This window comes from Mugil cephalus, chromosome 4 (genome assembly GCF_022458985.1).
Source record: "Mugil cephalus isolate CIBA_MC_2020 chromosome 4, CIBA_Mcephalus_1.1, whole genome shotgun sequence".
In the NCBI taxonomy this organism is placed as follows: domain Eukaryota; kingdom Metazoa; phylum Chordata; class Actinopteri; order Mugiliformes; family Mugilidae; genus Mugil; species Mugil cephalus.
This window is the reverse complement of record NC_061773.1, coordinates 6,115,026-6,141,510: the sequence shown is the minus strand read 5'-3', so window position 1 is coordinate 6,141,510 and position 26,485 is coordinate 6,115,026. Positions and strand designations below refer to the sequence as shown.

Genomic DNA, 26,485 nt, shown 5'->3' with positions numbered 1-26,485 from the left:
AGCCTGATACACTTTCAGATATATTCCGACTCATTTACAGCCCGTAGTTATGGCAGATCCCTCCCCTGTTCCTTTTCTTTTTCAAGAGGCCCTTCGTGTTGGTTTTCTGGGTGTCTCAAAATCGCACCCAGAAACCAACGTGGTGTAGAAAATAAGAGTGTTAGACGGAGCCTCGCTGTAAGCACTCATGAATCCGAGAAATGACAATGAATTGTAGACCGTCCCTCGTTGCTTATTCCCGACGCAGTGGGAACCCATATCTTTACTGTTAAACATTCACAATCAGCATAGTTCAATAAAATGACTGCTTTCTTCTTCCGTCAGTCGATCCGGCTACGCTCTGAGCTCTCTCCCTTTTCTTCGTCACATCCAAGCCATTAGGTCACAGAGCTGCCAGGAAGCATCTAAAGAGATCTGCACGACACCGAGACAGTGGAACGAAGGGATAAAGTCTGTCAGTTTGTTTTGTGAAAAGGAACTCCGGGTTTGCAGTTTATTGAGGATAGGACTCAAATATGCTCCCGTTGTAACAGACTAGTACTGTGGACCTGCCATGGCTTAGTTAACTTTGAACATATATGCCTGGATTGCTCTTCATATATACCGTCAAGATCATACTAAGTCGGCTTATACTGCGCAGGTGTCGTAGTAGTGAAAGGCTTGCACTAATTGGCAAATTAGCATGTTAATACACTAATCTACGATGATGATAGTGATTTCATGAATGTATCTAAGAGACATAAATCTGGCATTGAAAGATGGTGCCTCATCCATTCGAGAGAAACCTGTTCAGCACATACAAGAATAAAGGTTCCTGGATGTTCCGCTCACTTCAACAAATTTAGGCCCATGGAGCATGCACGTTAGCGTCCTTCACAACTGAGTAGATGTAAATGTCATGCACTGTTGACATTCCAGCTGGTCAATGTGTAGTTGACTTATGGTCGTTTTACCGCTGGTATGAATGGGCATTAATAAAATTATCACCAAGCTCTTCCAGACTTTCAGCATTTTTGTAGGTCAGAAATCATCATTTAGGAGCCGTTCCTTTTGCAAGGAGATGTAGGTAGGTAGGTATATAAGTAGTACACCTGCTGAGAATCATTATTATCATTAAGAAAGCTGTCCTCCTGCCATTTTATTGTTTATTAAAGTAGCGCGTAGTGTTTTATGTCCTTTACAATTAAAATAAAATGAATATTCATCATTAAACAGACAATCTTTTGTTGCGAACAGTATGACAAATGGCTTTCTACATTATTATAATTATGAAGATTAGGACATTTTCAGCAGGGGATTTGGCCTGTTTCATGTGTCCAAATCGATTTTTTTTTTTTTTTAATATCAAAAACAAATAATTCACGGGTGCCAAATATAATTTCAGGCAGGTTCAAAAAAATACAATTTGTTGTCATTTGAATTTTGTTTTCATACCTCTGGCTCGCTGTGAGAAGCTACCCACCAGGGTATTTTTTATTTTTTATTGTAAACCATTACACTTCGGATGAAAAAGCGAATATAAAGAATACCTTAAATTGTTCAAAATGATCCATTGTTGTACAGACAAACCTGACACACAATCATGGCGAGTGGTATAATGGCAGGACAAAGTTCCACCAAGATATGAGGCAGTAAGATGTAGTTGACTCTTGGGTTATAATTTAGTTTTCTCTTCGAAGTAAATTTGATTAACCCGGCATTTTGTTTCCAATCCGAACCTTCCCCTGACCGCTCGTACTCGGTGCCGCGTCGGTCCTATTTTTAGTGCGTGTTGCTGTGTTCTCATGCAGATCCGTGGAGGTAAAGTGTTAAATGAAACAACGTGAAAAGAAATGACAGTTGCCACTTTTCTTCTTTTTTTTTTTTTTTTTGCATTACTCAATGACATAGGAAAAGAGATCTGTCATTTTCTTGTCAGCCGTTGACTGATGACCAGCTAAGGTGACCGCTCTGGCCTGTCTAAACATTGTACATGCATTGAGCTCATCAGTTGTCTAACCTGGACATTTGATACTCCCCAGCGCTGCTGTGTGTCTGACTCCACCATCTGGAGTGTTATCAGCATATTGAAATTGACAGCGGGAACGTTGTTCAAAATGTTATCCGATGCCTTCGCTGAAGGGATTCTGCGGCGTACACGTGGCTTTGATCTCGCTTACGCCATCTCTCCATTCTCTATACCACTGGTGTGTCCCTCTCGAGCACTGACACCGTGCCTTTCTGTTTGCTGGCCGCGATGGCTTGTCACTGCTACCCATACATATGGACTGATCAGCGTAGATTTTTTTTTTTTTTTTTTCGTTGCGAGGGCTGGTGTGCCAATTCTGGGAGGTCTGCCAGCCGGGATACAGCATGAATGCTCTCCCTGCTAGGGACAAAACGGAAATGACAAGGCAATCGCCATTCTGTCAGCATTGCCATGGTAGCAGAGGCACGGCTGTTTATCCCAAGGTTAATGGGATGACGCCTGGAACTGAAAGTGCCAGATTGAGAGAAACATGTGCCTGTTTTACTTAAAACAAGTAGATAGCAGAGAGTGGCGTCGCGTCACACGGAGGTGAGCGCCGAGCGGCTCGGATTAACGGAATGAACGAAGAGAAACGTTACGAAACATCACTTCCTCTACCGTAGATTCTGAATAAGCTAATGGTGAATTCTGAAGAATTCCATAAAACCCAGATGGGGATTTCATTCTCAAACCTGTGCCGCCACTGATTGAAATGCATTAAAGGGTGTGAGAATCATTCCCTTCCCATCCGACGTGTGCATAGTTTAGCAATTCATAAGAAGGAACTTGAAAAATAAACTATAATGCATAATGTTGAAGAGGCAAAGGCAATCTGTGAGAACAATGTTTTTTTTTTTGTCTCCCCCCCCCCCAACTCAAAAAAATAAATGTGGGCGCATTAGCATCAAACCTGCAACGATCCTATAGCTTTATCTTGGGACAGTTTCAGTATGTTTTATACCAACAGCTCTATGACTATTTGTCGCTTTCCAATGTGTCTGCTGCCGCGTTCGCTAAGCTGCTCAGAGGTGACACCGTGTCTGTTTCATTAATATTAATATGCGAGTAGTTACTGTAAACAATATGCACATATAAATGCAATGTTGTGTGAATCTTTCAAGGACACCGGGGCCGCACAAATGAGGCACTTGTCACTCATCTCTCGCAATTAAAAGCCGTCGCTTGTTACAGTAAACAGCTGACCAGATGAATCGAACTGCGGCTGTTTATTTAGAGACTTCCTCCCCACTGTCTTCCCGCGAATGTACACATCTGATTCCCATTGTAAAGCAAGTGAAATTTGCCTCCGCAGTAGTCGCATCTTTGCACTGAGAAATTATACAGGCGGAACAAATAGCAGGGTAGCGGCGTACACGCGTAGGAAAACAACCAGCCAAGTAATCACAACTCATCTTATTATCTTTGGGTTAAAAATAATTTAAAATTAATGTATCCACTGTTATGATCCTGCTTTGATTTGCTATTCATTATGGTGAATGTGATTTGTGCTTTATGCTACGCTGACACATTTCAAATCACGCTATACCATGTAATCACATCTGCGTGCTACCGCGCGCAATTACAGTGTGCTACTGCTGGGTATTCACTCATTCAACAGCTAGATATTATCAAGATTATAATTTGCTGTAGCTGTTGTAGAATTAGAGGACATTTATTTTATTTTTCAGCTCAACAAATCGAAACATCCATATCTGTGATTATGACCGCCGCCGCCACCACCTGTATTAGCCTGATAATCCGTCTGAGCTGCCATTTTGCTGCACTCGGTTCGCTCTTCCTTGATTCCTGGAACGAAGCACGCAGCGAGCGGTGACTCACAGATGTCGAACCGGGCTACAATCAATATGGGCTGATAAATTCTGTTGTAATAATGAGATATTCCTCGACGAGGAGAGTCAAAAAATCACTGCGTTTTATTCATTTTTGTCAATTACCTGGTAGCACGTGTAAAGGCTTTGACGGGTGTAAGTGCAGAGCCGGGAGCAGGAGCTGGGCGTAGTTGAAAATGTAGTTTGTAATGTTTGAGATAAATCAATCCGCTGCATTTTAGAACACGTACTTATTTTTAATTTCTTCACCTCGGCCTTCTAGAGAGGCGAGGCTGCAGTGGAAAAGGCTTAGCCATTAGGATTATAGTCAGCCTGATGGATGGCAATGAGACAGATTAATCGGCTGCTGTGCAACCCTCACTTATCTGATTTTAGCACTGCTCCTCCCTTTCTGTTCTTGAGAGGCAGAATTATTTCTCCAGCAGTAAATGGGATGTAATGTGTGCTTGAATGGAAAATTAACAAACGATTACAGCTTCTTCTTTTTTTTTCTTTTGCACTTTGCTCCACTTGAAGTGACCATCTTGGTGGGTTAAGTGCACTCTGCCTGTTACTGTAGATGGTGCGTTTAAATGTGATCATGTTTGTTTGATGGTCTCATCTCCGGGCTTGCATACCAACGGTAATTGTAGGTCCTCTGTAACTTTTCTCTCCTTAAGAAATATGTCATATCGAGTTTTGCAAAACCTCACTTATCTCAGTTTTTTTTTTTTTTTTTTTTTTTTTTGTGTAGTGTGCCACAATTCACTCAAGGAGAAAGAGCAAAGCAAGAAGCTGGAGGCTGAAATTGCCCACTGGAGAACCGGAATAGTTTTCAGTGTTTTTTTATTGTTGGTAGCCCTCATAACACACTTAGTCAGTTAGGGAAATGGTTCAAAGCAGCTGGAGGCATTGTACTTCAGACAGCCTTGCCAGAGAGAATATATATTTCCTGCGAACACAAATGGGATAGAAGTAAGTCATAACCAATTGTACAGCTGCCTCAAGTGTGCGCTACTTGATCAACAGCGTTCCCCATAACAGCGGATACAGGTAACTCGGAACACGTTCGCTCTGAGCTCCAGAGTTAGTCAAAGAAATATTCAGAGGCATCAACGGAAAATGAATAGAATTGCGTCGGTACTTGGATGAACTGATATAGGTCGTCTCACGAGTGCCATCGCGTTGATTGAGGCAGATACTGATGTAGAAATTTGTCTGTTTAAAAAAAAGAAAAAGAAAAGAAGAAAAATACGATAAAATCTAACGGCGGAGTAATGTGTCTCTTTTTCTATAAACACACTCTTGTTAAGGGGTCATTAGAGGTTTGTTATGGCCTCTTTGGATTATTTTATCCAAAGAATTTTAATAGCTTTTTAATTAATTTTTTTAATTTTTTTTTTTTAACCTGGTATGTGATTTTTTTTTCTTCCTCTCCCTCTGTGTCATATTGATGGCGCTGTAGGTTCACAGTGAGGCCGCCCTTAGCGGGAAGGTTTTTAAATCACAGCGAGCCATTTGTTCCTTTGTTGGTACCAGAAAGTATTCTTTCTTTCGCAGAGAGTTCACCTTTTGAATCGCGAGCTGAAGATGTTCATTTGGGCTTCTCGGAATTTGCATTTGGACAGCGAGGTTACGGCTCTCTTGTCAGCCGTCGCGCATCAAATAGATAACAGATGCAAATCATTTTTTTTATTATTTTTTTTTTTATGCGCAAAGGCTTTACAGATTGGGCACATAACACTTTTATTTGAACACGGTAAACATCTGTTCCATTTTGTGTAAATCCTCTCTGCGTGTATGATTGGCAAGCAGCTTTCACGTGCCTTATAGTATTAGTGTTTGATTCACAATGGGCTCTTTTCCAGGGGATGAAATACTGGGGGCTGCACCATCGCAAACATCTACGGTCATGACTGAAATTTAATCCTGCTTGATAATGCAGATATTAGTTAGAAATGCAGCTCAAATCCATTTTAACCTTCATAATCTTATGGCTGGTGTTTTGGGGACAGCATTGTCATCTAAGTCACCGGACAAATCCGAGATATTTCATTGGGTTTTATAATGTCCAGTGCACTCTTCTGAACCTAAAAGCACGCTCACGGGAAAGAATGATTAAAAGATTCTTGTTTATGTGTCTGCAGACCCCACAGTGTTTGTTTGTGCTTGTACTGGGCTTGACATGGTGAAACAGAATATTTCGGAATAATCCAACATCACACTGTCTTTTTTTTTGTTGTTGTTGTTGTTTTTGAGGGTTTTGAGCAAATGTATTAGACAGCGAGGTGTTTTTATACATAGCAGGACATAAAGCCACCCCTCGATCCAAGGTGTTTTAGTAAAGAGGAGTTCACATATGTTTCTTTTTTTTTTTTTTTTTACGAGTGAGTAACAAAGTTGTCCTATATCTGTAGGGAATGGGATCATGAATATTGTGTTAACCCAGAAAAGTTAAAATCCATGCACGCTTCCTTGTTCCCCTGATCCGTCAGCTTTTGTTGTTGCGTCGGCCAATTGTACCCAGGGAAGAGATCAAGGGGACCCCTGTCGGTTGTGGATTATTTCTTTGTAGGAGCGCCACTGTAGGGGACGGAGGATTAAAAGAGCAGGCAGAGGATGGGGATCCTACAGGAAGTTCGTTTGCAGCTGCACACGAATTGTTAACGTGGAATATTATTGTATTTCTATTTTTTTTTTTTTTTTTTTTAGCATATCACGAGGCACATTAGCTCCCTACCCATTCTAGGCTCTGTTTCAGTTGGTGTGGCAGGATCACGCTTCATTAAGATGTTTGTATCATATATGGACAATTAACACTGGAATTGTCTGAGCCCAGATGATGAATTCTCATTGTGTTTACATGTTTTCCCAGCTGTGGGGAGGTGAGGCGGAGAGATTTAGAGGGCACTGCAGCTGAATGAATATGAAAGAATTATTGTCTTCTCTTCTCTCTGTTTCAGCGTATTGATATATTGTTGCTGCGGTAGCAATAATATTGTCAGTGTTCATAATTTTATGTGGGGCAGAGCCAGTATCCTTAGATTAAAGCGATTTCTGGGCGACAGTCAGCATTCTGCATAGTTTACGTCTTGTGTCTTGTGTTTCTGCAGGGAGCCATGGGCCTCGAGGCTGGGCAGCCTTATACCCAGAATGTGCTGCGAAGAACCAGTCACCTGTGGACATTGCAGACGAACAAGCTCGGGTTTCGGAGGAGTACCAGGAGCTGGTGCTTGACAAGTTCAACACCGAGTCCTCCAACCAGACCACCATGAAAAACACTGGAAAGACAGGTTCGCCTCTGAGATTTTGCATTCTTTTCCTTTTTCTTCTCTCTCTTTTTTTTTTTTTTTTCTCGTTGGGTCTGAAGACCCCATTAAAAACGCAGTAGGGTAATGACTTTCGGTGATCATTAATTTCAAATGATACCATGAGGAGAAGGGCTTGTGCAATATGGTAACATGATGATAATGTAATGTTCGACAGCATTCATTTGTCATTCGCCACAGCTTGAGATAGCTATTCCTTTAACACATTTTACCTCTGGTTGTATTTGATCATTGCAGGGGTGCTGCGGTTATTCAGCAGGGAAAAAAATCATCATGAATGCGCCGTGGCATACAGTGATATACTGCAAGAAATGCACATTAGTCGTTGCCATACGGTGCAGCTTGAGATAGCTTTCCCTTTTAATACATTTACCTCTGGTTGTATTAGTCCGGCGCTGCAGTTGTTCGCATTAAAAACAATCATCATCAAAGCCTGATGGCAATATTAGATTTGTATGTTTTTTGAATCACTGTGATGAAGTATTTTAATTTTTCCATGTATTTAATTAACTAGATTAGCTATAAAAACATTCGGAAGATGCGGAAATTGCATCTATACTCCAAATTTTAGTAGTTTGCACTATAGTGACACTGTGTGTCTGATAGATAGGTGTATATATATATATGTATATTTGTAAATCTGTAATTTAATGCATTATTTACACATTCTATAATTCTGACCTTGTCACACAGTATAGTTTAAAGTGATCAAAGCTGTGGAAAGCAAGCAGAATCTGAAGTGCGGTCATAGTTAATCATTTCACCCTGCAAAGCGCAATAATGTGGAGTGGAGTGTCCAGACTTTCAGAAATCCTACAGGAGGAAGACAAAAGAAACAAAGGAACATAAATGCATAAAGGAACGGGTCTTTTGAACAGCAATTTCTGTTTCAAAGCCCCGACAGATGGCTCCCTCGACAAGAACTAAGTTATCTGCATCACTGTCAATGTGAACTGAATTACCACCGGATCAAGCTCACTGCCGGATAAATTGTCACAGAGACACCTGGACAGCAATATAATGCACTGTATTTGCCGTTGTATTGGAGGATACCAATACTAGCACCTATATTAAATATATGTACATATATATACTGAATAAAAACTAATTAAAATCCATAAAATTATTTCGCATTTTATTCATCCGATGGGTTAAAATCTTTGAAGTAAAAACACGCTTTATCTGTGCAGCACTTATCAGAGATTTTTCAAATGCTCCTACTTGACACATTTTGAGGACTTAAAAAATTGCAAATTTCAGAACCACACACCAATGTTTCAGTAAAGCACATAACAGTCGCACTTAATAACGTCACTCTGCCATGATTCTTGGAAATACATTATGTCAGTGGCTGCAGTGAGCCCCTTTGTTATTGCCTTCATTGTGCTGTTCCCCAGCCCTGCTCAGCCTCTCTGTATTCTCTTTGTATGCATTGTTTACAGAAGCACTGTCACAATGGTTTTTGTTTTGCTGTTTTTTTTGTATGTATGTATTTATGTATGTATGTATTATTTTTTATTTTTTCCCCCAATCATCCCATCTGTGGACCATTGGTGTGAAAAACCTGACCTTAATTGATCTCTCTGCTTTGGGCACTGGTTCTCTTTCAGAGTAGTGTCATCTTTTGCATTTGATCATAATGAGAGTTGTTAGCCTCCATGACAACCAAGGCCACTGACACAGCCGAGCAATGCTGTGGGCTGCTTATTTACAAGGATGGAAATAACACGGTTGGCTGTAATTTTGAGCACGTACAGTAGAGATAGTTTGGTAAGCGCCGTGAATATCAGGGGAAATGGAACCGGATTAGCACAAAATATCACCAGAAAACGATGTTTAGAAGAGGTCAACTTAATGTTTAGCAATTTCACCTCAAAATTGTTCTGAATGGGAAATCTTGTGGTTTGGTTTATTGTTATTGAAAATATCCCATTGAGATGCAATATACTTTAAAACATTTTTTTACGTGAATAACACATAAATGTGATAAATATGTAGTGTATGGAAGGCTGATTTGGCTCTCCTGTGCATTGATTGACTCTAATTGCTGCCATACTTAGTCACTCAGAGCTGCATGTGAAATATAGCTGTTTGTTTTAAAGACGGTGTTAGCTATTGATTGTGACTGGAATTTCTCCTTCATATTCTCGGGGAAAAAAAAATGTTTTCCAAATACGTTCAAACCAGGATGTGATGCATTGTTCTCCCAACGAGCCTTTGGCCTTTAAAGCCCTCATCTTTTGTTTTCCCCGTCACGACTTGTTGCCTCTTTGATATTTTGAGTTTCAGCAGTCCGGACTCTTTTTGTGCTCCTTTCTTGACTATCTTTAGTTTTTTAAATTGAATTTAAATTGCTTTAAGTCAACAAAGATTACGTCTCAGGTTGGCATTGTGTGGTTGTCATAGTGCTGTGGTCCTCAGTTGACTCTTTGTGGCACTTCACCCATGTAATGCCTGACCGCTGTCAACTATAATCAGAGTTTCAAACATTTTGTATTCTGCTTCTATTCTCATCTTAGCTGCAGTGTTTTTGCAAGCTATATTCCTCTTTGCTTATTTATGCGCAGGATATTGTCATGAGAGTATGACTGCTTTTTTCTGGGCTCCTCGGTCGTCTGTTTTTATGCTCGGCTACAAAAGACTTGCCAGATATCAGACAGAATTGTCAAGTTGTTTCTATCTTCAGTCAGACATTGCCTCCACTCTGCCCGATTTCTGTGGAGTGGGGGAATTGATTTTCCTAACCAGTCACTAGAAACCAACGTATCTGCCGACAACAGCTTGACGGTGGTGTTAGTCCTGCCCATGGCGCTGATTGGCTAATCATTAGTCTTTCAGAAATACTCCCTGGATTTGTTAAACAAAAGGCTGACATAGGCAAGGCCGCAAATGTTAAATATCTTCGCCTCAAATGTGTGAACTTCAGTCAGAGGCCCACCAGCATATCACCGTTTTACTTGCTCGTGTGAGTATAATTTACCCAGTGCCAGTTAACACCTGTCATACCAATGAAACTGTTTTTGCATCATTTCATTCCCTGCTCTAGTAACATTAACATATAATCTCATTGTTATGTTAATATGGTGAACTTATCAAGGTGTTGCTTATTTACACATCCAGCATTCGCATACCAACATTACCATTCATTTGGATTCATGTTTCTGTGCATTTGATGAATGTAAATCCATTGTACTGCGTCCCCGTACACCTCATCCACTGTGCGTCTGTCTGTGCTGGAGCAGAAATCCTTCCTGCTTCACTCTTCCCGAAGTTGTATGCCTTGACTTGTTTGGAGACTTTACCAACTCTGCTAGAGTGCAGTAGGTTTTTACAGCTTTTGGTTTGGAAACAGCTGCCTGCTGGGGATGAAAATTGCACTAAGAAAGAGTGAAACACAACGGCGAGACAGCGACTGTATACAGTAAGCTGAGACGAAACGCTGCGTCGTCAAAACTCGCTAAAGGGCTGGGATCCTTCAAACTCGAGCACTTTGTTTCGAGAGTTTTCAAGGATGCCCCCGCGTGTGTCCTCTGCATTCCCGCAATCCTATGCTCACGTACAAAGGCAGAAGCTCTTCGGTGACCCCTACACACTCTGGATTGTTCCGCTGTGTTCTCCCAGTGCCAACATGTCTTGCCTAGCATCTAAAGGACACAAATTGGGAGAACCAAGAAGGCAACCTCAACCTAGAAATACCTACGTTGTCATTTTAGATACAGAAGTGCGTTATATTTGACATTGTCATCTAGGACGTACTATTTTTGAAACATTGCATCTGAAATTTGTACGTTCTCCTTAGTATCTTTTGCTTTGGGTGCGTTCTTCAGCCCACCAGTGCCACTAGGGGATGCTGAAGTCGAATTGTTCAAATCCTCCACAAAGGGGCTTTAACATCCTTCACCCTATTAAAAAAAGGCAATGTTGTAATTAAGAACTGAGTGCATAGATCTTAAAAGTTCATTGCGATTGATTTCCTGACATTCCCTTGTGCCCTGACCTGTTTTGAGATTGGGCTGATTGGCTGCCATTCAAGCAGTATTCCTCAACAAAACATTTCTCAGTGAAATTTCAAACAACTCCCAACCAAATTCATGGGGAATCGGAAGACCCCAGGGACATTTGCATTGATCAAGGATTTACTTTCACACACACTCCCCTTCTTTCACAGGCTGTGATTCAAGGTCTTTTTGGCTTAGCTTCTAATTCCTCCTCTGCTGTTGGAGGGTTCAAACACACCCAGGGCTGCATTTCTAATGAAACTCCCAAGGCCAGCCAGCCTTTCCCTGGCTCTCCTTGTTTTGCGCACAGGATTACAATACTCCCAACAACACAGATTTATAACCATCTCTGTAAATGTTTGTGATTTTGCACAGGAGTTGCACAATTATGATAATGTGATGGGTAGTTATTTGCTGATTTTCACTTTGACCCCTCCAGTCTTGGAAATCTCTTGCATCGTTTCGTCTCCTTCGTGCTGTGGGCCTTCAGCCTAAGCAGCACTGGCACGGTAATACTGCTGGCAGATTCTTTCTTGCCTCACGACAGGGGCTCAGCTCATCCCTCATCACACAAGGTTCCCCTCTCCTCAGATCTTCTTGTCTCTTCCTTCTCTTTCCTCCAGATCTAATTCTCGTTCTCTTCCTGGGATCTCGTCAGCTGGTGATCTGTTTGAGTTTTGTTCGTTCTCCCTGCCCAACTTGTTCGTCGCGTTATCTGTTTACTGACAATCTGCGTCAGCTTGTTCCCACGCTCATCCTCCCAGTTTGCATTGTGATATGATTAAAAGTGGGCCGTCCCTTTTTAGAGGGTGACTAAATCCTGCTGTAACGGGAGGGATCAGGCGACAGAGCACCAGGTCTAATCTGGCTAATCATGTCAAATGCAGACATGGTGAAGGGTTATAGATGCATTAGCACATAACCTCAGCCAGGACCGCACAGGGGTGATAATCTGCTTGTCATGGTGTTTTAGATGCCAGGGAAAACCAACACGACTTAAACTCACCCGTACGTGACACTGTTGCATTCATTAACAAGCAGACAGGCTAAACTTTAAGGTGAATCCAAATTGCTGTTGGCACGTTGAAATTCTCCCATCATGTGTGATGTCTCTGACATCCGGGATGGAGTGCGTGAAGCCAATCTGAGCTTCTCCTGCCCACACGCAGAAGTGACCTTGGCCAAAACGCTGAACCCCGAGTTGCTCCTTGTGGGCGAGCCACCGAGGAGAGTGATGACACTTAAAAATTGTTAAAGCATTAACCGTAACGTGCTATTTATATTATATTTTCCCCAGTGAAACTTTGGCATGATGCCTTGGCGCCTGCGACAGCCAATGGCTGGAGGCGCCATGTTCTCGGGTTGTCCGTCTTTTTTTTTTTCTTTTTTTTTTTTTCACTCCTGCTCTTGTGAATGTGATATCTTAAGAAAACCTTAAGATATCACATTCAGAAAGGAATTTATTCACATTTGGCACAAGCTTTCACTTGGACTCGAGGGTGGACTGATCAGACGAGAAGTTGGGATGAAAATTCACAATGTCACCGCGACCTCACAGAACATGTTTTTGCTCGCGGCTCAAGAATTTGTGAGCTAATCACGACAGAATTTTACACACACGTGTTTGATAGGTTAAAATGATGAAGCGGTGACAGTTATACGTCCCACAGGTCCGAGGTCAGCTTCGCTGTGACATTGTAATGGCCTACAAAAATATTATATTGAGGACGTACGTGGATGTAAAGCTGCTCTGGGAAACCAGCTTTGGAAGTACGAGGTGTTTTTTGGGAGGTGGCAATGATGCACAGAGTTGTTGTATTATTCTATGTCTTCTTATACAACGAACTCTGTATGATCCAACACAAGCATCTTGCATAAGCAGTTATTTCTGACTGTGAGGTTTTTGAGGTTAATTGATTGTCTATAAAGACTGCAGAAGAGAACTCTCACATAGTGGAAAGGTTTTTATACTGATTCACTCTCAATCTCGGGCTTCTTATGGACGGTATAGAGAGCACTGGAGGAAGAAATATCTGCATTGAAGACCTGTGGGAACTGAACTACATCCTGTATGGAAAAATCTAATAAAAAGAGCAAGCTCATAGGGAAATCTGAGCAAGCAAAATCGTTTTATAATTATTAATATTGAAGTTTTGATTAGGTTTGAGACCAGAGTGTTCAGAGGAGTTGCCTACAGAAATGAAATAAACTAATTTCCACGGCAAATTTGTAATCGTAGTCACAATAGACTATGTCTATAACCTGTGCAGTGCATGTACAGCTTAATGATATATTTACATTGCGGTCTGTTTTGGGACTCTTAGGGCCTGGACATTTACACATGTGATTACCTGGGAGTCAACTGTAACAAAATTACTCATCATTATAATTTATCATCAAATTCATTTCCACATAAATTCTTGTCATGTCAAGGATATGTGTGTGGAATACAGTATTGTAAGTGCCGTATACAGTATTTGTAACAAATCGTTTTTGGAACTACATAAAAAGACACAAAAAATATATATACATGCTTTTTATCATTTTCCACACACACAAAAAAAAAAATGTCATTGGAGAAACTCCAGAAGGGCAGACTCCCTTAATGATCTTGCATGGGAGATAATGGCATTACAACCTTGAAGGAAGCGAGCATGTGGAAGAAGATCACAATGCGTGCAAATGGCATTATGTCTCCGCAGCAAATCATGCGACAACTCAAAGTGATGGTGGCTTTGACCGAACCTGCTCACTACAGCTATGTACAGTCCACCAGTCGAATGTCGCGACCGCAGGAGGAGGCTGGTGTGTGCTCCCTCTGAAGGGCACATCACTTGCGTCACTGTGCATGAGCTCACCAGTGACTTTGCATCTGGCGAATTATGAAATGATTCCCCCACGCAGGTTCTTAAAGAAACCAACCGTGTCCCACTTGCAGCCCCCGCTGCCCAGAAAATTGAGATGATTTGAGATTTTACAGCTTTAACCTCTAATTAAAATCAAAGAATTAGAATTTCATTTTTTTTTTCTGTTTAATGATTCTATAAGTGAGTGTTGTAGACAGCTTATGCGGAGGAAATGTGGAGTGTGCACTCCTTATACATGCATTAAACATTACGACAAACGAGAGCCACTCTGCTATGCTTGCCAAGTTTGAGTTGCCACACTGGTGTCCCTTAAGAGTCTGTCAGAAGATTTTAATTCAGACTGACACTGCCACAAGGAGAAACAATGGCTGGTAAATAGATAAATCAGCATGTAAGGCTGGCAAAAAAAACTAACAAATAAATAAGTAAAATTACAGTCTTATTTTGCTACAGACAGTGTTTAGATTATTTTCTATAGCTTCAAATTACAACATGCACCATCTCAGGATCAGAAACATCGAGTGTGAAAAAAAAAATGTAAATGTAAATGTGTCATTTTGAGTTGAGATAATTGAGCCGTCATTGCAAAAACAAACAGATGAGAATTTTAGATAATGAGAATCGAGTTGTGATCTTGAGTTAATAAGCCTTAAAATAAAGATGAGCAGCTACGCTGGAGACTGGAGACTCTGTTTCTTGATTAGCAATCTCCTTATTGCTGCCTTTGCATAAGTGTGCTTAATTTTCCTCCTTTTGTATGACTCCATTTTCTCCCTTTGTTTCCAGTTGCTGTTCTCCTGAAGGATGACTACTTTGTAAGGGGCGCTGGACTGCCAGGGCGCTTCAAGGCTGAGAAGATGGAGTTTCACTGGGGCCAGAGTAATGGATCAGCCGGCTCAGAACACAGCATAAATGGCCGAAGGTTCCCTGTAGAGGTAAAACACCACGTTGCTATCAAACAGTTTGTCAAATGTGCAATAAGGAGAATTGTTGCTAAAGTGTTTAGATGGATTGCCGATCGATGTTCTCTCTGAGCTAATTCATTATTGGAAATGATACAGCTCTGTATCCTTAAAGCTATGAACACTGAGAGGAAAGCTACTTCTGCGTTTGGTTGAATTCGTTGAGAGAAGGATCCAGAAGTGCTGCTCATATTTAAGTCTTAATGCTCGACAGTGTCAGCCGGTGCATATGAGGCGACATACTGATGCATTTAGCATTCACTTTCACCTCAATTTCAAAACGACCTGCTGGTCATCTGCATTCAAAGGTAAACTCTGGATCTGAGTCGCCAGTCTTTTCAAACAGTGCACTGTCTTTAGTTTGCATTACAGACGGTTTTAAACCTTACAGCTATGTTGCCTGCCAGATTGCCACACAACTTTAGGGGCGAGTCATTGAGGGTGGTTTTAAAGGGGAGCTCGACAGCTTTTTCACATTAAAGTCGGTTTTACTGCAACAAAACCCTCTGTAGAAATTAGTGAGAAAATAACCCCGATGACGTCGTCTGCGGCTGTCTCGGTTCGTGATTGGATGGTGCAACTTTATAGTACCGGAAAGCTTTGTTACGGACGTTTTGAAGTTTTGAGCTGTGAAGAAATGTGTGAATTTATCCGGCAGGAAAGGCCTTACAAAAAGCATTCACTGTTGCATTATGGGACTTACTGGGAAAAAAAAAAAAAAAAGGAGAATAAAGAGGGAAGCAACAAAAATCATCACTGACTCTTGTAACACAGATATAAAGGGTCTGCAATCAGTCTGAAACCCTTCGGTATTATGGCTCATGGATTAAAGCAGAAATCTCACTCTTTCTATGTCGTGCAGAGAATGTGTTATTAGTGCCTTTCAGTTTTATTTTTTAATCATTTATGGCACCACATTCATTATCTAAATTGAATTTGCAGATGTATCATACTTTTTTCCACTTCATAGGGTTATAGAAAATGTGTTTTTTTTTGCTTTCTCTCTTTTTTATTATTTATTTATCTATTTATTTTTACCCCCGTCAGTGTCAAATTGTTAATAATTAGTTTAAATTTAACGGTGTATAGAAACGGGATATGACAGTCAGTGCTCCTGTCTTTCCTATCTCCAAGCACACAGCTAGAGTCCTCCTGTGTTTGTTTCTTGGCCCTCTTCTTTGGAGCCCTCTCTGCAGGCACGGCTTTTGATGCTGAATGGCTGAGTAATTAGATTTATTTTTGCCACATCATTTTGTGTTCAGCGTAGTGTTAAAGGGCACCGGATTATATACAGCCATTATAAAGCTGTTGTGCCTATGGCTCCTTTGATGGTGTGCTTCCAACGTAAGACGATAGAATTCACTTTAATGGCCAATTTGGACAGCTGTTAGGGGAAAAAAAATAAAAAAATGAAATGGCACAAGAAAATTATGTCCTTCACTCCAGTTATGTAGTTAGTAGATGTGAAGTATTGATATGTTTCTTAACATGTCTTTGTCTGTGAACTGAGCTTTTTGCACTGACTTGTGGATTATTATTTTTTCTTTATATCACTGAGAAATATATAATATCTGTCAGAGGGATATAGGAAAACAAAATGAAATTTTGATGTGATGGAAAAAAAGTACTTGGCTATACTTGGCACCTGAAATAAGAGAGCACAGGAACTAGTGAACTTGTATGGACAGGAAGTGACGAGCAGTGATGATTAGCGAAATTTGGATTTGTAGCAATGATAGGCTGAGGTAATAACCAATGGGAATGACTGACATAAACATAAGACACAAACACAGAGTGTTTAGTGTAAGTAAAAATATAATCCACGACAACTTTGGCTCCTACAGCAACATGTCCCGTGTAGCTTATTGTTCCACAACTGTTGGCTCATTGGATAATTGGAGCGTCAGGTGAACCCAGATAAAGTGGCGGTGCTAACGATAGTTTATTTTTAAATAGAAAGCAACAATGCAAGAAGAGCTAGCAGTTTTTATGTTCTGCGTGAGTCGGTTGGAAACATTCGGTGTGTGGAACATGCAAGAGTTGCCTAGGCAACCACTGTCAAACGAATAAGCGGTGGGCAAACCACTGTATATGTGGACAGGGTATGAGTATGAAATAGATAGAAATGGATGAATAATGATAAAAAAAAAACAACTAAATATGCAGAAACAATATGAAGAAGGGAGCAAACTAAAGACTTAGAGAATCCAGGGTAACCATGTGCTGATTCAGCCAATGCAAAATTGTGCTTTTTGAATGCTACTGGTTGTATAGGGGCAATCACGAACAAAATTCTCCCTGGGTACAAGGTGCACTTGTTTTATTCGTCATTCAATTTAAATGATGGGTGACCCTCTTCTTGTTCCATTTCTTCTGTGAACCGGCGCGTCAAGACCACGCAGCCCAGATGGGGTCGACTTGTGTGATCAGGAGTGTGGAAAAAAATAAGGCCGACCAAAGCCACTCACGGCGTGGCATATCAACACTCACGTTCTCTTGTAAAAGCCATTTAAATTGACATTTCCTACAGCAAGTACAAAGGAATATTCCGTCCACATATCTGCAAAGACATTAAGCAATACATGTATATTCACGCGGCGCAGCATAGGAACGGCACAGTTGGAAGGTCTCTCCACTTTCAGAAAGGATTCCGTTTTATCAATAAGTTAGCATACATATATCAAACATGATGTATTATTTCACACGCTGAACCAGAAGGTAAAAGAGTGAAATCAAATGATGAATGGCTGACGGGGAATGTGGTTTTGTCGGATCTAGCCTTTAGCCATTTGACTGCTCCATCCGGTAAGATGTGCCATTTTCATTTATCATATTTATGACTTGGCACATTTTGATGCATTTGAGATTTTATTCAATCTGACACGATGTGTGCGGTAAAACTCTACTTGTTAGGTTATGTATAAATATTTGCGCTTGATGTACCCGGTGGTCTTTCACAGCAGAGGTTGCCTTTGGTTTTGTTGCGTATACGTTTTGTTCTTCAAGAGTCGAGCAGCATGACCTTGGAGGTTGAGCTCCAGGGCTTATTTGTCTCTGCTAAGCAGAGGCTGTTTTCCAATCTGCTGTCTAATTATCTCTCCACTCCAAAAGAGCCAAATTCAGCCCTGAGTCCTGTGTAACATTCTGCATATAGCATTTACTCTTACAGTGGGTAAAAGTGTTTTTATCCCACCTGTCCAGGAGTGCACAGAAATACCATTTGCACGTGAGTGCAGGGGTGCGAAGACACATTTAAATTCAATGAGCTGTAATATAGAGCAGGTCTAGCTTTGCAGCATAGTTATGTAAAAAAAAGAAAGAAAAGAAAAAGAAACCTAACAGGCTGCTCGGCCTGTGGCTCCTGAGCTTGACATTAATCTAACCATGAGCTTTTTCATGGGAGTGAAGTGGGCAAATCGATAGATGGACCACCTGTTCGCTCAAACAGCACAATGAAAAATGAAACAGTGGATTTTTCTCTCCCTCAGGGTACCATAGGGAGATCTTTTCTAATAATATATTAGGGTGTCACCGAGGTTAGATTAATTATACATGGGTTACAAATCACACCTTGGAAGGGTCTGCGTTTCCACACAGTGCTAAGGATGTATGAATAAGCGTTAGGATGAGTGTGCAGTAAGAAAGCGCCAGTAGAGCTGAAAGCATTTGTGCTTTAACTGAAACTTGAGTAAGATGATACATTAAGAGTCTCGCATGAGTCCAGACTGATGCCCATTAGTCTTGACTCATGGCGAGCTCAAGAGCTCACTGCACCACACCTTAAGATAAATCATAGACAAAACACACACACGCACACACATAAACTCTGCAGGGCCTGCAATAACGGTCAACAAGTTAGAAAGACATATGTAATGTGGCAAAATGTGCTGCAAGAGCAGCAGAACAAATTAACAGAGAAAAACAAGCGGGGAAAGCATTAACAAATTCAGTTTAAGCTCCGAGTGCGGACAACAAAATGCAACCAAATGACGGAAGAAAGGACTGATAAACACCCCTGGACATACGTGTTGTTGCCATGGAGTTAGTTATCTGGACAAGCTGTCAATGGGAAATAATGGCAAGAAAGACAAGGTTCAGAGGAAATATGTGCCACGATATCTGAATCGGGCATTCAGAAAAGTCTGTTTTTCATCTGCTTGCATTTGGACCGTTACGTTTGTGTGCTGAGCTCTCAGGGCCACTAAAGTGTGAGATGTTGCAATAAAACAGTGTGTATTTACAGCGTCTGGCTTGCAACAGCCATTACAGCGACAGTAATGCATGATCAGCATGCGGCGGGTATGTTTTTATAAGAAGCTATACGACGAGAGATGGCACCTGGCTTTGACCTAATAGTAATACTGTTGCATTAAAAAACATCACGGTGAATTTTTATGTTTGGTTTTTTTTTTGATGTTTTTTTTTTAACTCCAGCAAATGGTGGTTGTCGTCACTTTAAATGTGCATGCACAATGTGTGCTTTCTGACACCCAGCTCACATCCATGACGGTAATCTTTAATGTGAAAGTTTCATATATGTGTTCAGCAACACCTCCTGTACAAATTGTGTGACACTTCAATCTTCTTGAAAATGAGAGCTGTAGCACGTCGTAGGTGCTCAAATGAAATGATAAGGCAGATGATTATGTGTGATTGGAGTGCGAGAATAGGGAGAGATTTACCTGTTAACAACAAAATGCTGCGGCAGCGCGGTTGTTGTGAAATAAAGGGGGAAATGCATTTGAGTTTCTATGATAAAAATCTAAGATCTCTCCTCACGCAAACGGACTTATTGTAGTTTCCTTGTCTTGCCTCCATATTCTTGCTGTCTTGGGAAATCACGGCAAACATGACTTTGTTTTTCACCTGTTTGCACTTAAATGGAACTTGGGGATGCAGAGCAGCTTCCAGCGCTTGTGGAGGAAAAAAAAAAAAAGGTGACTGGTATAAACTGAATTTAGAGTTAAGAAAAGCTGGAGGTACAGACAGGACACATCTCTGCTTTACGTAGGGTTTCAGTATGGGACCACTCGTCCGTCCTCTTTTAAATCTAAAGCTCTCTGTAGTGTCTGTGCAGTGTGGGTGACATTAACTCTAGTACGGGCGGGGAGGGGTATGTACAAACATACAGTAAAGTAAATGTGTAATCAAATGATTCACATTGATTTATTTTTATTGGCGACGGTTGAAGCGTTCAATAATTGAAAATCACATTTTCCAGAGCGTGCGGTTAACAAGAGCAGGTCACGTGAGCCAATCTCGGTGAGTAAATGAAACCTAAGGGGGGCAGCTTAATTGGGTAATGTAGTTAATAACATCTGAAGGGTGATGAATGGCCGGTGCTCTTTCTTGCTGAGTTCTCAGACAACAAATTAGTTCCATTAAAGGCTGCAGTTAAGGGAACTCTGAATGAAACTGATTAACTTAAATTATCTAGATTGAGTCATTTTGTACTTTACTTTAGGTCTCACATTAATGAATTTATCCTCATTTATACATGCATTTGCTTTGACTTCTTGCATCTGTTGTCAGCAAAGCCAATTGTGGCTGGTGGTTTCTCGTAATTTTCCTTTGAAAAAGGAAAAAAAAAAAAACATACCCTTTAATTAAACCAACATCGAGGACCCCTTTTTTTCTTACTGCCAATTAACTCATTTCAGTGACATGAAAGGGTTTTTCAATTTAAAGAGCCTTGACAGTGAGATGATGGACAGCCTCAATTGCCACTTCTCGAATCATTCGCAGATTTTCGTCTCTGCAGTGATATGTTTGCTTTTGAAATAAATTAGAATCTTTTTTTTATTATTGAAACCTAAGGCCACGAAGGGTACATGATGTGTATGATGCCTTTTATATCATAAACAGGCAACCGAAGCTTTGTTGTAAATTCAGAAGAAGTGTTTAAGGTAATTGGGAGAATGATTAGAAGCGTGCCATTCTGTTAGATCTTTGCACCGCGTGCAAAAAAAAAAAAAAAGAGACCATGTTCCTTCAGTTCTTCTTCTCTGCTCTTGACTGTGTCTGTGAGGACGTTTGCCCTGAGGAATGGGATGCTGTATTTCTCTAGCATGCTCCGGGAGTGGCAGCACACAAAAAGGAATGACACAGATTATGGGAGATTTATTGGAGTGATAAATACTCCCTCTTTAATGCCCCTCAAAACAGCTTTTCATCAGCTCCTCAGCAGTATGTCCAGGTGATTGATGACAGGACTTTTCATTCTCCTTGTCCACACCTCAAGCTGTTTATGCTCTGTTTCCCATCACAGATGCAGATCTACCTTTATAATTCTGATGACTTTGACAGCCTCGGCGCTGCCATCAAGGAAAGACGCATCATTGCTGCCATGACCGTCTTTTTTGAGGTAAAGTATCCCAGAAGGCTATGTTAACCCTGCTCTCCTTAGTGATCCTCCACCAAATAACTATTGCATGAATTCCTCTCAACTGCAAAAACTTAAATGGTGTAATGCTTACATTTGTTTTAGTTCTTCGGTTTATGACTAAATATCAGCGGCACTTACTGACATTAAACCAACCTTATTGGTATTTATTTTGATTCGACACTAAGCAAATGTTAGCATGCTAAAAACCTAAGATACTGCTGCCTTTTTTCGTAATAACTGTCATTTCTGATAGACAACATGTTTTTCTCTGCTATGTAAAATGACTCTACCCGGTATATACAGTACATAAGTAGTCCTCACTGTGCTTTCTGCTAATTAGCGCAGTTGGTAACAAACTAAAGCATCACTGTAAACCTTATACCTGCTTATACCACTGTGAATGTGTTACCATGCTTCCGTTTTTTACAATTGCATGTGTATAAATAGTGCTCACTGTCAGCTGTTAAAAATAGTTTACAAAGCCAAGGAGATTTGTCAATAAATAGACAATGATAAAAACTATCTCACTGACTCAAATAGGATAGAAAATGGTATTGTAAAATGATGTAGCTATTCAGGGGACTTTAGGGGGGACTGAGAATGTATTAGGCAAAATTGATAAAGGTGAATATGTAAATTTCCGGGGTCAGTGACTGATAAATATTTATTAGAAACGATCTTTGACACCGGTGTTGTGATAGAATTTTTTCTCTTCACCTGGATTGTTTTTCTCGTTCTGTGACACATGGCTGATGGCTTACTGAGACACTACAAATTGTCCCCTGAAGATCTGGACACATTAGCCCTTAATGCGCAAGAATGGTCCTAATTTCTATTAAGTGTAAAAACACCTCTGAGGTTTATGAAGCGCAAGCACCAGCACTGACAGCTTCAGGGTCCCTCCCCGCCTTGCGCCAAGTTATAGAAGCAATACCTATGTGACTGATGGCAGGTGATCAGCGGACACTAGCGTTCAGATTAATACCGTATAGGAAAGGGTCAGTTCTTAGGCAGAGCCAGGCTGGAATGGGGACACAGGTGTTTATAATGTAGGTCTGCTCTTAGACAATGATGAACCGTGTGTGTACGAGGACCTAAATGCCTCCGCTGGGTCCTGACAGCCCTATTGCTTACTGCAATTAGCAGTACCATACACAATCCGCTGAATAGCAGTTTACAGTATGGGGAGTTTTTTTTTTTTTTTTTAAGCGGGCACACACACATTGGCTCAGATTTACCATTTCTAATCAATGAGGAGAGTTCCTCCTGTGCTCCCCAAAGGCCTATTAACGGCCTCTAAGGTGTGCATATTATCCACATTCAGCATTCACTTCCACACAATTATTCTCCTCTGACTGACCTGAATTAATGTCGAGCGAGGGAAGATTGGTGCCCGCGTCCCAACAGTGTTTTGTCCGGTCTTGTTTCTTAAGTGGGACATTGGGAATATTGTGTAAAATGTGGGGCTAAACAATATTACCACTCTTTAGTGAGTTCAGACAATTAACTATCATCTTACAGGTAAGGAAGGTCTGTGTAATTTACATCCATCCATGTCATTGTGCTGTACATCTAAAACAAAGGAAACTGGATTTGTCTGAGGCTTCTTAACATCTCATCTGAGCGTCTTCTTCAGTTGTAACTGACTGGTGTTTAGTCAAATGGCTTACCTGAAACAACCTGCTAACAACCCATTGTCCACCTACTTTAGAGGAGCATTCAGATGTACATGACTGGTATCTTACTTGTGTCTTACTTGGTCAGTTAATGGTTCTTTAACTACCCGTAAACGACCAGAAACATTCCCCTTTGGTCAGGTGGGAATGAGTGGTGAAACCTCAAGTCTGGTCTTTGGTTTTGTTTATTTTTGGACACACCACTAATTTAATTTACCCGCAGAAAGAATAAGACACTCATCAGGGCTTTGACTGAGAAAAAGCTGTGGAAGCTTCGTGAATATTTTCACGTCTGAGAGGATCTATCTAGACTTATAGCAGGCTATAGCTACCTTGTCGTTCCCGGAGCCAGTCAAGGTCAAAAGCTGCACACAAACAGCACAGCGCATTCGCCACCCATTGTGAATTTATCTTGTGAACAATGCAGGTCTAGTGTGAATGGAGTTTAGAAAGCACGTGGTCTTAAACCAACGCGTGCTTCCCTAGACAGACATTGAGCTATTTTATTTAATGCTTCTTTCTGTAGCCTTTGTTGTGTTAGAAAATGCTCTCTCTTTATCCTGCTGTCTCGCACTTGTTTTTTTCTCTTTTCACTTTACCTGTAACTTTCACATTCCTGGAAGAGATACTCGTATGACAGTGCTCCCTGAATATTATAGTGGAGGAGAAGAAAATGTAGATGTCTTTGGTTCACATCAAGCCTCTGCCTGTACCATTTTGTGATCCTTCACGGTAACAGAAAAGTCAAGAGAAACTTTGCAATATTACTTTTAAGCCCATGCAATTTGAACACTGCACATTAAAAGGACTCACGAACAGTTCTTTCAGTAGTGATCAACGTTCAGGCTGACCTTGCACTAGAATGTAATATTCATTTCAAGCCGAAGGTTCTGAAGCACAGCGCTTGAAATACAGAGAGTGTGCAACTGTCTAAATACGTACGGTCTGGCCAGACGTCCCGCCGTGAGGTACTGTAGCTTCAGTATTACCGTTGTGCTCATGCATCGCCGCTGCTGTTTGCAAAACCATCAGTCCTCACAGCAAGAGGACTGACTACAGTCTGCCGCCGAACAAACCTCAATTTCAGATGCCTTATACAAAAAGTAAATACTTAACGGCGGACGACGCTGCACAGGGTTTTCAAGCTTGAATCTTTGTGTCTTGTAGTTGAGACTGAAGTCATGCTTCAGATGATTCATCTTGGCAGCAGAAGCACACACACTGATATGATCAGTTAATGAGATATTATTGACATTTCAGACCATATCATTTGTAATTACCGTGGTTAATTATTTTACATACTCTGCACTCATGCACGGATTCGCAGGTTTGGTCAATGTATGAAACCGTTCTGTAGTGTAGCTAACTGAACAAATCCTCTGAAGGAGGATGCACAGTCTTTAAATCTGGGAGTTTATGCTCCGGGAGTGTTTAGTTTCACCTGGGTATTGTAACCCTCAAACCCCAAAATGATGTTGTGTAATGTGTTTCTGCTAGTTAAAGTTTAACAGTCTCTCTCTTTTTTTAAAAAAAAAGAACTATTGAATTCTGCCATTCAATGTATTTGCCGGAGAAACTGCCCTTGACTTTGGTTTGTGAACTCTGAATCAACCAAAAAAATAACATTGTAAACGTCACGCTGCTGGATTATAATGTATTATAAAAAGACGCTGCTCTTATTGAATCCACCCCGTGTATTCTGTTCACGTTGATTGTCTTTTGGTATTTTATTTAGATTATTGTACTATCCTCATAATCCCCTTTGTAATCCTTTGTCTCTGGACATTTCCCATAGCTGGGGCAAAAAGACAACCCAGCTGTGGACCCCATCATCCAGGGATTGAAAGGAGTAGTGCATCATGGTAAGTAATTGGAAAGTAACCCTTTACGATGAACTCTGATTCATGTGTGCACGTTGGTTTACTTATCGTCATTCTTTGTTTCAATCTTGTTTATTATAAAGCCTCCCCACTATAAATAATTACAGTAAGAATTAAGTTTATGTGGGTTCTTCAAAGAGCAATTGACCTTTACCAAATCCCTCTGACATTGTCGTGGTTGATGTTTTGGTTAATCCCAGAGGTAAAATCATCTTGACAGGGCACATGTGGCGCTTCTCCCTGCATCCAGAAAACAAATATTGGTGCTCTCGCATTCAGCTGCTTAAACATTGGGTGTCTTTTTTCAGAATCCTAAATTAGTCTAAACACAAAATATGAGCGGAGTTTAACTTCAAAAGGAGGCAAAATTTGCAAGATACCGCCTCTCCCTTGCCAGTGCAGCTCCGCAGTAGGAGACCTCCTAGGAGCCTCACTCACAGAGACAGAACTATTAATTACATCTGCGCCTCAATTAAACAACACTCTGTTTTACTCAGACGTACACGTACAGTATGGGCTCTCGTGGAGTGTGGTTCCTGCCCGGGCTCATATTCACAGTTAAACTAATTTAATGCCTTGTATTGTGTGCCATGGCACGATTCTTTATGGCATATTGTCTTAAGTTACCGCTGCTGGGCTGGCAGCAGCGCTGGATGCACGGCTTGTGAAGTCTATAAGCACATGACTGTGTAATCCTTTACTGCAGATGGGGAGAAAACAACTCTGTTTACACCGACACGTATGGCTTGTTTTACAACCTGCCCGCCGACGTTCTTTTTGCGAACATAATCGTACCCTGACAAGGACATGCAGATGTATGAGGACATATAGGAGCATGGAGTAATTGCTCTCTACTCTGGCTGGTTTCATAAAACTAGTGTTGGCTTCACTGGCTGGCTTCAAATTATAATTTATCTCCCCGGACGTTGCCGAGATCGACGTTTAATGCTGTTCATTGTTTGGTGGTTAGGTTACACGTTGGGAGAGAGGGGGCTTTGCACCATGACTGTAGTCGGTGATGTGATGTGGTTTCGGAGTGAGAAAATAGACCTGAAGTAATTGCGACGAAGACGATGTGTTATTTTCTGATTAGGTCTGATTAGGCTGCTCAGCTGCACGTTCCTTTTGTAGTATAACCTTGATAAAGACAGATTACCAGACATATACTATATTATTGGGTGGTTCTCTGTCCGTCGCCCGAAAAATGGCTGAAGCCTGTGCTGTAGGGCTGCACAGATGTTCGTGCTAGCAGCAGCGTATCTCATTTCCATGCTGAAAGAGAGCTTAGTGTGGGTGTGGTGGTTTTTGGACTCTCTTCCTGCTAGCTGCTAAATGCTCTTCGCCTCCTCCCCTGTTAGGATGGTTGGTTTTCCACTAGCTCGTTATCCCACAGTCATCCATCCATCAGCATCTCGGCGGCCCATGAGCGATAGGGCACGTACGCCGTCTGAAGACAGGGAGAAGAAAGGCTGTGCATACTGAATTTGACTCGGAGTACAGATGAGGCATGGGGGAGAGGCTTCCCGTGCGTCTGTAGTCTGAATTCAAACC

General features: G+C 41.1%; 1 protein-coding gene across 1 annotated transcript in view; it reads left to right on the top strand.

Annotated features, from left to right (window-relative positions):
• The window catches only part of ca16b (carbonic anhydrase XVI b), a 101,032-nt gene that overhangs the window by 47,446 nt on the left and 27,101 nt on the right, over positions 1-26,485 (top strand). The window contains exons 3-6 of the mRNA XM_047582555.1: positions 6,951-7,130; positions 14,818-14,966; positions 21,262-21,357; positions 24,850-24,916. Coding sequence (XP_047438511.1) covers positions 6,951-7,130; positions 14,818-14,966; positions 21,262-21,357; positions 24,850-24,916 — 492 coding nt within the window. The remainder of the gene's footprint in view (positions 1-6,950; positions 7,131-14,817; positions 14,967-21,261; positions 21,358-24,849; positions 24,917-26,485) is intronic.